Source organism: Manihot esculenta, chromosome 11 (genome assembly GCF_001659605.2).
Source record: "Manihot esculenta cultivar AM560-2 chromosome 11, M.esculenta_v8, whole genome shotgun sequence".
Lineage (NCBI taxonomy): Eukaryota > Viridiplantae > Streptophyta > Magnoliopsida > Malpighiales > Euphorbiaceae > Manihot > Manihot esculenta.
In genome coordinates this window covers 31,381,729-31,399,033 of record NC_035171.2, presented here as the reverse complement: position 1 = coordinate 31,399,033, position 17,305 = coordinate 31,381,729, and the positions used below count along the sequence as shown (strand labels likewise).

The window sequence follows — 17,305 nt, the reverse complement described above, 5'->3', positions numbered from 1 at the left end:
CTACAAAACCTTCAAAGAATTCACAACAAACATGGGCATATGGCATAAATTTTCCTCAGTGGCCCACCCTCAAATCAATGGTCAGATAGAGGTCACAAATCGAGCTATCCTCCAGGGACTGAAGAAGCGACTGGATAGAGCAAAGAGAAATTGGGCAAACGAGCTTAACAGTATCTTGTGGGCATTCCGAACTACACCTCGGACACCAACAAAGGAAACACCCTTCGCGCTGGCATTTGGAACCGAAACTGTGGTACCCGTCGAGTTGCAAATTCTTACTCACAAAGTACAGTACAACAGTGAGAACTCCAATGACGACAAGTTGAGAAGCAACCTGGATATCCTAGAAGAAATTAGAGATGAAGCCCAGCTCCATACTGCCGCTTACCAGCAAAAGGCAGCTCACTACTACAAGCAAAGAGTCAGGGAGAGAAACTTGAAAGTAGGAGACCTGGCATTAAGAAAGCTAGAAGCCATGGGGAAGAGAGCCGCGATAGGAAAGCTAGCACCAACTTGGGAAGGCCCCTTCAGGATAGATAAAGTTGTCAAACCTGGTGTATACCGAATCGAAGACTTACAAGGAAATTTGAAACCCCACGCCTGGAATATTCAGCACTTAAAGAGGTATTTCCCTTGAATGTACGCAAATATAGGCAAGCATTTGTATTATGAGAAATGTGGATGAAATAAACAAACATATTTACATCTGATACTTGTAACAAAATATGCTACCTTTACTATTATTATAAGGCAGGATTTCTTTAAAAAGATAGAAAAACAACCACACCAACCTTGTTCAAGACCTCAGTGAGGTGGGTGACCGGGCTCCAAAATGACCCCGGCACCACAAAATCGGCTGAGATGATGAAGCGACAGTAAGGCCAAAAGTGCCTGAATCTTGTTAAAGATCTCAATTAGGTGGGTGACCGGACTCCAAAATGACCTTGGCACCATAAAACCAGCTGAGATGATGAAGCGACAGTAAGGTTAAAAGTGCCTGAATCTTGTTCAAGACCTCAGTGAGGTGGGTGACCGGGCTCCAAAATGACCTCGGCACCACAAAACCGGCTGAGATGATGAAGCGACAGTAAGATCAAAAGTGCCTGAATCTTGTTCAAGACCTCAGTGAGGTGGGTGACCGGACTCCAAAATGACCCTGGCACCACAAAATCAACTAAGATGATGAAGCGACAGTAAGGCCAAAAGTGCCTGAATCTTGTTCAAGACCTCAGTGAGGTGGGTGACCGAGCTCCAAAGTGACCCCGGCACCACAAAATTGGCTGAGATGATGAAGCGACAGTAAGGCCAAAAGTGCCTGAATTTTATTCAAGATCTCAGCGAGGTGGGTGACCGGGCTCCAAAATAACCCTGGCACCACAAAACCGGCAAAGGGCCTCGAAGCGGTAACAAGGCTAAAAAGGAAAACTCAAACTTCAAGCAAGTCTAAAAATTGGAAAGGAACAAAGCAGATCTGAAAAGGCTGAATCCCGAGATGAGATACATAGATCTGAGCTCGGAGGAACCAAGCGAGAGAAGAGCCAAACTTGAGAAAAGCAAATGGTAAAATAAAAGCTACAAACTTCCCCTAACCCAAAGTGGAAGAAGAAATCGAAGGCATGAGCGGACGGGTAAGGCTACAACCTCAACTCCACTCAACGCAGGATAGAAAACAAAACCAAGAAGACAAGTTCATCATTCTAAGAAGGTACATGATCTAACTTACTTTGATTATATGGAAAGTATACTTGGGAAAAATAAAGCGCTAGCGAGACACCCCTACATACACCCGAGCTAGCGTTACTGACAAATCAACGAAATAAAAAATAGGAACGCCTTCGCAAGATTAGAAAAACTCACAAGTTAGAAGTTTAGTCAACTACTAAAATCTCAGTTCGGATTAACTCAAGGAAGGAAAAGACTGACAACAGGGCTGGTCAGCCTAGTATAGCTGAACTCTTTGAAATTTACTAAGTGAACATATAACCTAAAAGCCTTTATCCTTAAGGTAAGTCAAACCAGAAAAAGGTTACGGATAGGAGAAACAAATTAAGCCTTTAATAGGTTAAGCAGCTCAGTAAATCCATAAAAACAAACAAGAGCAAAAATAATTCAAGTATAAACACAAATAAAAGACATATCTCATTAAACAAAAGAAAAGTAAGTTACAACTTTATCTAATCATCTAAAAGTATGGGGGGAAAGATTGTCCGTAGAGGACTTACATTACTAATTACATCAGTATTTACATTGTCACCTACACCACTATCCTTGGGGAGCCCAGTACCCTCCTGCTCTGACCCCCCAGCACCCATGAAGGGCATTATCTCCCCTCCCCGGGGTCCAGTGTCTTCTTCCTAGGACTCGGCATCCTCTCCCTGAGGCCTAGCATCGCTCTCCTTAGGCTCGCCGCTCTCTCTTTCATCTCCTCCCTCAAGCTCAGCATCCCCTTCAAGAGGTTCAGTTGCGGTGCGAAAAGCTCCTTCAGGCAGAGGGTTGTCATCCTCCTCATAACACACCTCCTCGCCATCAGAGTCCACTTCAAGGGCTCGGAGTTGAGCTAGTGGGGTGGAGGGTGCATCCCTGACTTCTTTCAGGCCTTGATTGAACCCGGAGGCAAACATGCAGAAACCCCTGTTCCATATCTCGTGTTTCAACTCATCAGAAGCTTTAAAGTTCGCAAGCCGTGCCTCACAAGCCTCCTCTATCTTTGCTTTCAGCTCGGGAGAATTCTGGTAACGTTGAAGATGATCTTCACAGGCCTACTCGATCTCAGCTTTTAGCTCCGAGGAGCCCTTATATTCCAGTAAACACCTCTGGCAGGCCTGATCGATCTCTACCCTCAACTTAGTAGACCCCTTGTATTCCTGCAGGTGCTCCTCACATGCCAATTGGACCCTATCTTCAGCAAGCTTAGCATCCTCAAGCAGGGCTGAACACCTCCTTTCCAAAGCCTTAACTACTTGGCAGAGTTGTTGATTTTGAAGCTTCGACTCCTCTGCTGCCAAAGTCAGGTCTTTGAGATTATCAGCACGCTTGCTCAGCTCCTGCTCAAGAACGACTGTTCGAGCCAGAGCTTCATCCCTTTGAGCCATCACGGTATCGTAGCAAACCTGAGCCCCATCATAATCTACTTTCAACGCCTCATACTGATGCCAGACCTCATTCCTTTGGCCCACAGCCTTGTCCCTCTCCCGCTGGGTTTCCTCCAGGGAGGACAGCTGCTCCAAAACTTCATCACGGCGAACCTCTGCCGCAGCTGCCCTCTCATCAGCCCTCTTGAGAGCATCTTGGGTATAAGACAGTTCCCCCTGTAGAGTCTTCAGATGCTCTTGGGCCACGGCAAGATGGCCCCAGGCATCACTGGTCGCAGCAAGGTTCTCCTTGTGGCGCGCCTCCTCAATCCGGTGGTCCACCGAGTCCCGGAGAGACTGGTCATGGACGTCAACCTCCATAAAGAGGCCCATCACCTAGCGTGAAGAGAAAACTGTTAAGATAGAGAACAACGGAAATCAAATGAAAACCCAACATCAAAGAGGATAAGTTACCATGAGGAGCATTTCCCTAATTGTATCTCCGAGCTCCCCTCGAGTCCGAGACTGGAACGCTACTTGCTCTCGAGTAGAGCTGGCCAAAAGACCAGTGAGAGCAAGCAAACGAGGTTCCGAAGCCTCAGTGACTCCACCAAACATTTGCTTCCGTAGTGTCTCTGCAACAACGCTCGCCGGAGATTGATGGGTAATATCTTCCGCGTTTAAAATCTCATTGTCGGGGGCAGAAAGCAAGGGCACCACGGGAGTTTTCTCTTTCTCAAGGGGAGACAGAGCTGGGGCTGGCTGCTTAGAAGCCCGAGACTTGTTGGGGGCAGGAGCCGAAGCAAGAGCATGGGAGGGAAGAGCTCGCTTGCCAGCGGCCTCCTTAGCAACAACATCACTGGCAGCTGAGGTTTTCTTCCGATGAGGAACAACATCATCTGACTCGGACTTAGCCCTCTCCTTAGGGATGCCCTTATCAATAGGTGCGACCTCGGCACCGGCTTCTTGGACGCCCTCACCAACCGAGACGACCTCCATCTCACCCTCGGGAGCCCTTCCTTCGGATGGAAAGACCTCGAACCTCTCCTCAGGGGCATCCCCAAAAGATGGAGCAACATCCGCCCTTGCAAGCCCCAGGTCCTCTGCTGGCTCGTCAATCACCTTAGGCACAACCTCCGTCCTCGCAATAGAGGCCCGTTGGGATCCAGAGGCCTGGGAAGATTGAGGAAGAGAGCTAGACCTGCTGCGGTTGGAAGGCTTGGAGGTCCTAACAACCCGGGAGCTCGGCTTAGGAGCTCGAGAGGGAACTGAAAATGGGGCAATAGATCGGCCCGCCGACCTGGAGGAGATGACCTGGGCCACCTCCTGAGTAGCATCAGACATGGACTGCCCAGCTCGGAAAGCGTCCAGGGTGGCTTTCATGCTCTCCCGAGATAGAGTAAAATTCTTGGAAGGCTTGATCTTGTCCATGGGTACTTGAGAAGTTGTAGAGACCCAAAACCAAAACAAGTTAGAAAAGCATTCGAGGAAAATTAAGAAGGGAGAAACAAAGCAATTAAACGAAGTGAAATACCCGCATCCCTGCAGTCCTGAAGACTGGACACAAACATGCATTTTTTGACATCATACTTCTGCTCAACAGAAGTCAGTCGAAGGTACCCGACCTGTTCAGAAAGGCTTAGCTGGAGCAGATCGTTGCAGCCTAGAGGGACATCCTCCCAGGAGAGCTCCACCTCCCAAGACAACCCAGAGTCCTTTTTCAGCTCTACCACTGCGAACCCCTCTACCCAGCCTTTTATTGAGTCCTTGTGACCCGAAAAGATGGATAGCCCTCCGCGAGGGGCAAAATAGTAAAAGCCCTAACTTGCCCTAACTAGCTGAAAGAAGGTAACAAATAGACGCGTTGTGGGCATGAACCCCCAGCTCAGGCAAATAGACTCAAAAGAGCACATGAACAAAATGGAATTAGGAGCCAACATCCGAGAGATTATCCCGAAATACCGGAAGACCTCAATGAAAAAAGGGGAGAAGGGAAATGTTAAATCATACTCTCATTGTTTGACAAAGAAGACCAAACTGTGGTCTTTCTGAGGGTCGATTAGACCAAAGGGGGGAGGATTGGGAAGAACGATCCTCTCATTACGATAGGAAACCCGAATATGAAAGAGAGGGGTATCTAAATACTCCCATGAAAAGAAATTTTTTAGGGTGGAAGGAGTAATACTAGACTCTTGATTAATAACATCAGGAAGTTTCGGGCTAGCCATGGTGAAATGAGAAGCGTACCTTAAAGACGATGGGGGCAGAAAGACAGAGCAGGCGAAACGTGCAAGGAGCAGAGAAGAGTAAGAGTTCTGTGAAGGCTGAAAAAATTCGAATTTTGAAACAGTAAAGTGAAGAAGAGACGTTTTGAGGAGGATAGTCCTCAGGCCACGCGGTCATAATAGGTTCTCGGTATTTACCCCATCATCACTCATTTAATAACTGATGAAAAGGTAAAGGGGCAATTGATGACCGCTGGGTTTCACCACCCCAATATGAGGCAGAGCCCATAATGACAGCACTAGCCCAAGGTTCACAAAGCTTCTCAAGTGGGCCGGCCCAGACCATTCGGCCTTAAGATCAGGCCTCCCTTAACCCCCAGTCTCTTCACCCCCAGTCTCTTCACTCCCAGTCCGATCATGAGACTTAGCAGGAGAGGGGACAACCAGCCCAGCCACCTAACAGTTCTGTTTACACGCGTGCCAGTAAAAAATTAAATGGCCGTTTAGCATGGAGCATATGCCTAACGCTTTTGTACGTACGTATCCGTATGACAGAGACAGGTGGCTCAGTAACAGCAAAGCCGTTAGATGTCACTAGCAGATAAAAAAAAAAAGAATAAAGGGAGAGAAGCACTCTCCTCTCAAACTAAACTTATTCAACTCTTGTGAACCTATCTTTTGGATATCGTATCATCATATTCTATTTGTCATCTGAAAAGGAAGACACCCAGAATTTAATGTTTAATAATCAATTACGAATTGGAGCTGAGAAAATAAATAAATAAATAAATAAGAATAAATATATATGAACACAGAATGTGCAAAAGACAGTGAGGCAAGTGGTGGGGGGCACTCAATACGCCAAACTCGAGGGACTCATTAGCTTAATTATCAACCTTTATTTAATTAATTATTTGTAAATTTATATTTATTCAAAAAAATATTAAAAATTTATTGAAGAAATAAAAAAACTCGGGAGAGAAGAGAGCTATTAGCGAAAAAATTTTAATTTTATCTTTGATTTAATTAATTATCTATTCAAAAGACAACTTCACGTGCTTAAAGGCTTGGCTTAGTTATACAACATTAATTTAATTAATTAATTTGTTTTCTTGATAATGGCTTAGCTTATAATTAAAAACTTCATCAAGTTCCAAGGGATTTAATAATCTTTACTTTCATTCCAAACTCCTATTTTCTTTGATTAAGGGCAGAGCTTTTAATTTTTTTTTTTTACGAATTATATTTTTAAGCCATAGTCTAATAATTAACTAAAAATAATTAGAGATAAATACTTTTATTTCCCTTTTTAAATTTCAATGTTCTCCAACATTACAATTTTTCAATTTTTATTACAAATAATTAAGTGATCATCAACATTGTATAAAATATTTATATAACTTTATTTTTTTTATAAATTATTCAATTTTACAGGCAGAAAATACCCAATAAATTATAATTTTTTTAAGCAGAGCCAACATTCGATTGATTTGGTTTAATTTTGAGTGAATATCAAGTCGGTTCGATTTAAAATTGAATCGAACTGAATAAATCAAAAATTAAAATTTTAATATTTATAAAAATTAAATTGAATTGATTTTAGTCAGAAATTGAATCGATTAAAACTGATCTGATTTAATTCGATTCAATTCGATTTGATCGATTTGAATTTTTAATAATTTTTTTTATTTTTTACACTTTATTTTTAATATTTTCAATATTTTAAAATTTAATTAAAATATTTTAAATTTAATATGATCTAATATCTCCATATTATTGAAAATAATATGTTATTATTATTAATCGATTTGATTCGATTTTTTTTAATTTTTTTTTGATTAAAACATAATTAAAATAACTAAAATTCTTAAAATTAAAAATCGAACTTAAATGAATAAAAAATTGAATTAAAATTTTAAATTAATTTAATTTAATTAATTTTTTAATTTAAACTGAATCGTACTCATTCCTATGTTTTAGTGGGTAATTTGTTCTTAAAGCTTAATTAATATATTGAAAGCTAAATTGGGAATTATTTAATAGGCTTGAATTTCTAGATATTGGATTGGAGAGAAAGAAAGGAAAAAGGGAAATTAGAAGATAATGTTAGAATATAAAGAGTTATACCCTTAATTTAAAAAAAAAAAAAAAACTTCTAGAAACATTTTCCCATTTTATTTTTGGACTCTTATGAATATTAATTTATTATTCTTTATACCTTAATCATTAAGATCAATAAATAATTAAATTTTTATGTGAATGCATATATTAAAAAACTCAAGCATTATTTAGTACTAAAATTAAGGTAGTGGGTTGAACATATATAATTGGTTTGGTGGTCAAATGTTGTCATGTGATAGTTGAAATAGAAAATCACATAATTCGTGTAGCACATGTTATCTTAAAATAAAAAAAAATTACTTAATTAGATATTAATTCAAATCCACATTCAGTTTATTCAAATACATGTAAATTTATAATCATAGTTATATCTTTATATTGTAGAATAATATGGACGGTGATCTGCTGACTAACCATAGAATATGAATGATAATTTGCTAATTCACGATCTAATGACCTAATATTGTTGCCTGATTTACTTACGATCAACCAATCCAATAACTGTTATCGACTTAACAACCGACTTGATGATTTGAGACTGATTTGATGACCTTATTAATTGTATTGTATTATTTTAAAATATTATTTTGTAAACGAATTTTGCTAGAATCAAATTATTTTAATTTGAATTTTTTAAAAATTTTTATACTATTTTGTTTTTAAAATTATAAATTTAGTATAAATAGCCCCTTTGATACATGACTGATTGAATTAATATATCTAAAATATTATTCAATTTTCTTTCTTTACATGATATCAGAGCGAACGAGTTTTTAAAATTAGAATTCAGTAAAATATTTTCTCATTTCAATCTATTTAGTTGAATTTTAAAAAATCAGAAGAATGTGCCTACAGTGAAAACTAAAGTGTTTGAATTGAAAAAGATAAGTAGCATACTGTGAAAGTGATGAGTGAAAATCTATTCTGTTTACAGTCTGTTATTAGACCGTCAAATTATCGATAGGAAGTCGTGGTCCTCTCTAAATTTTATAGAATAAAATAAAATGTTTTCAATAATGGCTATTCTAAATTGAATTTGATAAAATTTAAAATAAATTATAATAAAATAAATAAGTCTACACTTTACCATTAGTGCTTTATTATATACATCTCAATTTTTTGTTTGAATTATCATTAATTTTAATAAAAATTATATTTCAATCTAAATATAAGATTTTACAAATTTTGTTTTATTAATAAGATATTATATTAATTTAAAATTTATTTTTAAAATAAATATTTTATATATTTATTATAATAAATATGGTAGGCTATAGTTATCTGACAACATTTCATAAATTGAGAATAATACATTCTACAACATTTCAATTTGATGACGATTGTTCATATCTAAGGAGTTGCTAATCATTAAAACATATATTTTAATATAGGTTTATGGAATTTATCGGTTTAAATCCTATTATTCATTGGTGATTTGAATTTAATTTCATTTATAATATTAATATTTTGTAATATATAGAATACAAAGTGGTTGAAAAATCATAATATGATCAGAGATCGTAAGGCTAATATCTGAAAATACATTTTGAATTTTTGGAGAAAAAATATAATTTGAAAAGTTATTTTATTATTTTAATTTTATATACATATGAAAAGAATCACTTTTAAACGGGTATATTCAAACGAAAATAAAAGATATTCTGGAAATCAATCTGTATTAATTTTGCAACGATTTTAAGTGAATTTAAAAATTATTTTTAATCCATCAAAAATTAATATCACCACTAAATTAGTTAGTCTATCCATAATGTAATTTGCTTGTCCATAATTAAATTTCTATCTGTTAATTAAGGCATAACATACGTGTACAAAATATTATTATAAGCATAACATACATACCAAATATTATTATGACGTAAGTATATAAACTTATCTAATGCCAGCTTTAAATTTCATTTCTATAGTTAACCATTTATCTTCATATTTTATACTACTCGAAAGCCAAATAAAGCAGTATATATATTCTATATTTATTGAAAAACAAACATCCATACGAATATTATACTCTTTCAATCATACTCTCCATCAATTGCGCAAGGCCCTGCACCTCCTTTTCTGGTTCCCTTTACACATCTATTTATGTTACACTTACGGAGGCATTTTGATTCGTTTGCTAAAATTACTAATAATTTGCATAGAAAGTTAGGTGTACAACCAACTTGTACATAGACAAAATTTTTTTTTTTAAATTGTCTGATTTTAAAAAATATTGAAATAATTATAAATTTTACCAAAATTCAAAAAATATGATATAATTTATCTTAAACATTTTCAAATTCAATTTGAAATTTCTATAATTATGAATTCCTTTAAACATTTAGATTTTTTAATTCAAATATTCAATATTTGTTTTTTGTTTTACTTTAATTGTTAACTAAGTCTTATGTTTAGACTTTGCAAATGGCATCCTGTCAAATTTATTTTAAGAGAAAAAAAATATTATTAAAATAATAATAAGAAAATAATAATACTAATTATTTTCCTTTATAAAAAAAGGAAAAGTTGGGGAGGTGCGTGGTAGATGCAGAAGGGAAACCTCATTGGATCACCACTCAAAAACAAAGACTAGGGTTTTGGAAAGATGGCGATGTGTAACTGCGGCAACACTTTATGCAGTACTATACAGCTAAGCATCAACCAATCAAAAGAAACCACATAATTATATTAAAAACACACATAAACTAGTTCAAATCAAAACCACAAAAAAAGAAATTAAAAATCTTAATAGAAAATTTCCTTTAATCAATGTATATAAACACTTCTCCATCCACCACTCCCTCGATCTACTGTTACTATCTATCCATCATTCTTTGAAGAGTTATTTTCTTCTTCTTCTTTTCCATCTATCCCTCAAACCTCTTTCTCTGTATATATCTTCATTTTCTAGCTTTTCCCAAGAAAGAAAATATTGATCTACCTATATATATCTTCATTTTCTTTTCTTCTTTGCCTTTTCTTTTCTTTTCTTTTTCCCGAGAACTAACTGGTTCTTGTATTTCAGATGTTTTATGTTTTTCACTAAATTCTTTTGCTGTATTTGATCTACCTATAGGTTGCAGAAGATCATAGTTGGTGATTTTGGCATTACTATGACATGGAAATTTTCTATAAATGCATCATTTTGTCATAATCTAATCAGAGAAATCAGACCCACATAGCAAAATCTGTGGATTCTGAACTTACATGGCTAGTTTTCTGTTTTTTTTTTTTTTGTGTGTGTTTTCTTTTTCCCAATTTATTTATGATTTAATATATTATAAAATATTTATACAATTTTTAATGCCAAAACATTGGTTTGGTTTTGTTGTCTTTGGTAGCTAATAAGTTGAAGGTTGAGTTCAACACCAAGAGGGTTGGATTCTTCTCGGGCATCCCCTTCACGTAATCCTTTTGGAATTTAACCAGTGGTAACAGGCCACGTCAGATTGTGCTCGTGGCTTTGTTGCTACATTGGTTGAAGAAAAAAAAAATCTTTAATAATCACAAAATATATGAAAATTTAGTTTGGAAAAATATTATTTTGATCGTCTTTGAAAATTTGAATCCCTATATATACATGGAGGAAGGATCTTTATGCATGGATTTATAGATTGACAGTCGTTGTTTGCGGGCGTAGCATCATCAAGATTCACATGCAAATGCACGGTGGTGATCCTCTCTCTCTTTCTCTCTTCATCCCCATGAACCAAAGTTATTTGAAGTGAGAATCTTGATGATGCTGCATCGGCAATAAACGACTATACAAAATGAAGAATCAAACACAAACAGTTCAGAAAGGTGAGTAAAGTCTTTTTCTTTTTTTTTTTTTTTTTTTTTTCTTTTTCTTTCTGTTTCTGTCAGTTGGTGGGTAAAGCCTTTCTCTTTTTCTTTCTTTTTAAGGTCAGAGAAATAGATTTAATTGGTGTATCTTATAATTTTATATGTTTTTCTTTTCATGGTTTTGCAGAGAAATGGATCTTTGAGGTTGCTGACTTAGCAGATCTATGATTATTCTCCTCCTAGGAAACTACTCTGGGATGCAAATCGTATCTTTCATTAGTTTCTTCTTGCAGATGTGATGGGACTTCGTCAAATAATTTTCTCAAGAAAATAGAGAGAAAGTCTTTATGATTCTTTATTTGGAAAGGTGATTAAATTTCCTCAATCAATAAACTTTTTCCTATAATGGGTATTTGGTTTTAGATCCATTTATGGATTCTATCTACATAGATGATAGATCTTTGATTCAGACTTTTCTACTTTCCCAATAATAAATTAAATATTTCTGGATTTTCAGGGAAATTTTCCAAGCTTTTGCTGTGGAGGGTTTTGGCTCATGAGGTGGCCAGTTTTTAAATCAACAGAGAATAAGGCAAGAAAAAAAATTTTTATATTTAAATCAAGTCTTTATCTGATTTTGTTGCTACATGGAAGCATGTTGATGATCTCAGCTAGAATAGTTTACTGCAGTTTTGGGTTCTCCATCTCACAAAAACCTTTCTCTTCACTATAAAATGATTTTTTTTTTTTTCCAAAAAAAAGGTATAAAATACATTTATGGACATTGAAAAAAGGGGAAAAAAAGAAAAAAAGAAAAAAAAGAACTGGAAGCTCTATATGAGAAAACTTTGATATCAGCAAAATCTGATGGTGGGAAGTGGAAACATGTCACATTGTCACTGCCATTGCTGTATTGGCTTTAGCATTCAATCACCCATCACTCTTATTTTTGGTGGACCAATAATATTTTGCTTGCAACTTGTACTCTCTCTATCTTGCCTTCAGTCCACCTATTTTCTAATAATAATAATAATACCAATTAATTTTTAATTTCTTTTTTCTCTGTCAAATGATCTTGATGATTTCATGATAGTGATGATTCAGTAATTTTTCAAGTTTGTGGAAATCTGTGTGCCTCTATCACTATCCAAGCCTTGGATCACACATATTGTGATCTCCATTACAGGGTATATTCCCTCAATTAATTTCTTCCCCACCAATTGCAATGATTGATGACCAATAATATACTCATCTATTAATTTTGATTGATTGTTTGTGAGTCTTGTTAGAATTCTTACAAAGACTTGTTCTTTCCTAAGTGAATTTCTTGATTGCATGCAGTGTATGGTTTGAGTTTTTACTATATTCACATTACTTGCAGTTGCTCTTATAGCATACAGGACAATAATTGAATAAACCTTTACCTGCAAGAATCTAAAAGAGCCATATAGGACAGCTTCTGATCTTCAATCAAAATTCAGTAGTAGATTTTTTTTTTCTCTCAAAGATATATCTCATTGAGCATGCCTTAAATCCTCCAACAAGGAGATAACAAGATTGATTTGAGTCAGAGGATTACAATAGAAGAAATCATCTAATAAACATCTTTTAGGTAGAGTATGGGCTAAAGACTCTTCTTCCCTTTTGACATACCTAAAAAAAATTTGGGAAGGTTGATTTAGCCTGCTTTTAGGTGGATGTGGTTTTGCTGAGTTTTTCTTAGTTAATCAATAATTTCTTCCTATTTCTGTTCATTTTTTAACTTCAATTCACAAATCTTAAGAAGCATAGTCTGCAACTCCATTTTCTTTAAAGCTGTCTTCCCCATCTCAATTAATAGGCTTCACCAAATGGTTTGTTCTTTTTTATTCAAAAATTTTCCTATAATTTTATTTGTTTTTTTTTCTTCAAATTAATTAAGTCCAGTTTTCAAGTAGGCACTGAGTCTCTTCTACTGCTTTTTCTTTGAATCACAATGGAGAAAATTGAGAAAAATAAAACATACACCCCACTGCCAACTTCCCAGTTTTGCAGCAGCTCTATTTGATTTTTGTTTATGCTAACTTTAGTACCAACATAATTTATCTATTTATTATTATTATTCTTTGACAGTAGAGTTTCAGCTGGTCAAATACAATATCATCAGAGGAGCACAGCACACAGGCGATTGAGAATCTATAAAAGTTTTGGAAGGAACATTAAGAATATTAGAAAAAATAAATTCAAGGGTTTGAATCTGACAATTATTTTAGCTGGTTTGGAATTGAGGTTAATGATAATAGTTTTTGCTGAATCTCCCTTTTGCAGAGAGATGAAGAAATTCAGTCATGGGTAGAAGAAATCAAAGCATGGAAACTAATAAAGAGGAAAGACAGTGCAGAATTTTTGGGAAGTGTAAAGCAATGGATATTTGATCTTTTGGAGGATAGTTTGATTGAGATTTTAACAATGAAGAGTGGAATGGGGAGGAGGAGAGAAGCGACGTGGAAGAAAAACTGGCCTTAAAAAGATGTGACTAACTGGAGAAGAGGATGGATGATTGAAAGGAACTGATAATGGAAAAAAGAATCCAAAAAGATCCTTTCCCATTAATTCTCTGCTTCAAAAAAGCAATGGTGATCCCATGTAAATGGTCCTATTTTGTGCCCTACCATTCCCCATTCACGTGCCGTTCATGCAACTCTTGGATCCACCCCCATGCATCCTTCTTCTCCTTTTTAATCCCCACTTGTCTCTATCACCCACTACATCGCTTACCAAGGTATAGGATAGAAATCTCTTGGTGATAAACTACAATATTTATAAATTATTTGTAAAACCTATATTATTATTCAAATAAATTAAATTCAAATATTAAATAGAATAATTTATTTTAAGAAATATAATTATAATTATAATGTATTTAATAATTGTGTTTTTTATAATGATGAGTAATATCATAAAAATATCTATAATTTTTTGTTATAATAATTTCTAGTAAAATTTGAATTATTACAAGTCCTTAAAGTCCATCTAGCCTTCGCAGGCCGACCAAGATTATAATATTGGGTTTGGGCTCCTACAGCATACTATACATCCAAGCCCAGATTGTGAAAACCATCACCAGAAGCTCTGCTGCTTTTAAATTAATTTGTTTATTTAACATTTTCATTATAAAAAAAAAAAAAAAACTCATGTATTATTGTAAAAAATAAATTATTTGAATTATTTACTTATAAAATAAATTAAATAAATAATAAATTATAATATTTAAAAAATAAAAAAATATATTATAATTTTTTAATATTATATTATTAATATATATAATAATTTTTAAATATTAATACGAGTTATTGGCGTGATAAATAAAATATTATTTTTATGTATTTTGAATTTAAAATAATTTAATTTATATCATATTATTATTTTATAATATAATTTTAATATTAATTATTATTTATTATAAAATATTATTTTACTACAAATCAAATAATCTCTAGAGTTAGCAAATTGTTTTTTTTTTTTTTTTTTTTTTAATTTGCCCCCGATATTTATTACTCAATTGGATTTGGTCCTAATATCTCATCCCAGAGCGAGACGTCCTTCTGGGTAGTAGTGTGTGGCTGCGTGGAGGGGTTCAATCGGAAAACCGGTTGGTGGTATTTCCCTCGAATCCTCACCGGCGAATCTGACCTGAAGAGAGCCACCATTCTTTTCCAATCCAAGCTTCTTCCAATTTCCATTTTACACAAATATGTCAATCCAAAAAGTTCTCAGAACCCTCAAAACTGTCAAAAGGACTCTCCCGGAAAAACCCCATCGAGAAATCCCTTACTCCATCTCTAAAACCCTGGTTTCTTCTTCTTCCTCCTCCTCCTCCTCCTCCTCTTCTTCTTCTTCTTCTTCTTCTTCTTTAGGGATTCTCTCTAATCTCAGCCCAGCGAAGCTCCACCAAATTCTAGCTAGCCCAGAGCACAAACCCTCTCAATGCTTGCGTTTCTTCAACTTTATTATTGAAAACCAATCCTTGATCTCATTCAAACCCGACCTTCAGGCTCATTTGACTCTAATTTTCCGGCTTTTAATGGCAAGAAGGTTCTCGGATGCAGAGAATGTGTTGAAATCTGTGTCAATCGATGAATATCCCAGGTACCCATTTCCTTTTTTAGCTGCTACTGTTGAGAATTGTTGCTGTTTTGAACCAAAAGTTGTGGCGAAGTTATTCAATTTGATGATTAAGGTTTATTCTGATAGCGCAAAATTTGACCAAGTTTTGGAGACTTTTGATCACATGAAGAAAAATGGAGTTAACATTGATGAAAGAACATGTACTGTGCATTTGTTTACTCTTAAGAGAATTGATGAGATGAGGTTAGGCCTTGAATTTCTCTATAGAATGATTGAATCTGGCATTGAGATTTCTGTGTATTCATTGACAGTAGTTGTTGGTGGATTGTGTAAGAGTGGAGAGATCAAGAAGTGTAGAGAATTGGTGGAGGATATGTTGAGTAAAGGAATTAAACCAAATATTGTAACATATAACATAATGATTGATGCTTGTGCCAAGAGATGGAACTTTGAGGAGTTGAATTCCATACTGGCATTAATGGAAAAGGAAGGAGAGGCATTTAATGTCAACACATATAAAATTTTGATAGATGGGTACTCAAGCTTTGGAAAAATTGAAGAAGCTGAAAAATTGTTATTGGAGATGCATGATAAAGACTTAAAAGCAGATACCCACATGTATAATTTGATTATAAATGGGTATTGTAAACAAGGTCTGGTGGATAGAGCGGTTTCTGTGTTTGATAAAATGACCAATAGAGATATTAACTTCAATTTTGATACATTTTGGGCATTAGTTAATGGTATTTGCAAGTCTGGGAAGATGGAGAGTGCAATGGTATATGTAAGCAAGATGCAGAGCAAAGGAATTGAGCTAGACGAGGCATTATTTAATACATTGGTTGATGGATTTTACAATAAGGGAATGATAGATGAAGCTTTGGCATTGCAGATTGAGATGGAGAAGAAAGGTTTCGATTTTGACATATCCATATGTAGCAAAATACTACGTGGGCTATGTAAGTCGAAACGGTTCGAGGAAGCAGAAGAGTTGGTTGACATGATGGTTAAAAGACAATCCTCGACACACGAATCTCCATGTAGCAGCCCAAGATATTGATGCACAAATAGAAGTGATTTAGGCTTGTCAATGGAAAGGAGAAGTTTGCAATGTCCTTGACCTTCTTTTAAATTCTCAAAATTTCTGTCTCTCCACCCCTGCAGCTTCAGGGCAGATAACTTGTCGTTATCTTGGCTGTGCAAGGAGAGTCAAATGGGGTAACCTTTGGCTTATTAGCTGATTGGCTCGGCATCAAGAAGCTGGAAATGATGATCAGGAGGAAAGGTGATTAAGTTCGGGGCAGCCTCAGCTTGATAATTTGAAAAGACTGGAAAATAAGAGAAAAGAGTTTTCAGTTGAGGGCTCAACATATTTGCTAAAGGAAGCAATACCAGTCTATGAGAAAATCGCTGGAAGCACTCCCTATTATAAGCAGAGTGAAATTTCGTTCGAGGAAGGCAAAGGCGAGCTAAAATACGTCGATTTTCTTACTTTGAATTCCTCTCTTTCTATGATTTTCCAATTAAATTTTACATTTTACCAACGGAGTAATGTCGGAGTATTTCCAGTTTGAGATTTCAGTTTAGCTAATCTCAAATTACTGGTTGCCTTGATGAATGCCTCCTATTAAATATTAGAAGTCGAGATGAAATTTTGTTTTCCTATGGTTTCAAAATATAATAAAATCATTTATTTTTTAAAAATATTTAAAGTTTGTGCAATTTTTTATATTTAAAAATTTTATATAAAGTGATTTTTTGCGAAATTGTTATTTTATAAAAAGATACTATTTAATTAAAAAGAAATATTTTAGATATAAAAATATGACATTTCTATAAATTAAAAAAATATTTAATTTGATAATAAAGTTTAAAAACATTGTTATTATTGAATAATGTTTTATTAACAGTTTTGATTTTTATGAAGTGATTATATTTTCGGTAGAGATTATATTTTTTTATTAACTTAATAAACCTTATTGTCTTTACAGAAAATATGAT

At 35.0% G+C, this 17,305-nt stretch overlaps 1 protein-coding gene and 1 long non-coding RNA gene across 2 annotated transcripts; both read left to right on the top strand.

The window, feature by feature from the left end:
• Window positions 1–10,224: 10,224 nt before the first annotated feature.
• On the top strand, window positions 10,225–13,767 carry LOC110625958. Its single transcript, XR_002489638.2, has 3 exons — window positions 10,225–11,215; window positions 11,385–11,564; window positions 11,715–13,767. It is a non-coding gene; the product is annotated as an uncharacterized LOC110625958 (long non-coding RNA).
• Window positions 13,768–14,708: 941 nt separating this feature from the next.
• On the top strand, window positions 14,709–17,008 carry LOC110625451 (pentatricopeptide repeat-containing protein At2g28050). Its single transcript, XM_021771044.2, has one exon. It carries the CDS (start codon window positions 14,931–14,933, stop codon window positions 16,362–16,364), a length of 1,434 nt encoding a protein of 477 aa, XP_021626736.1. The 5' UTR covers window positions 14,709–14,930; the 3' UTR covers window positions 16,365–17,008.
• Window positions 17,009–17,305: the final 297 nt, after the last annotated feature.

Coding starts and splice junctions, on each gene's coding strand:
- LOC110625451 (XM_021771044.2), top strand. CDS start 14,931: ATGTCAATCCAAAAAGTTCTCAGAACCCTCAAAACTGTCAAAAGGACT.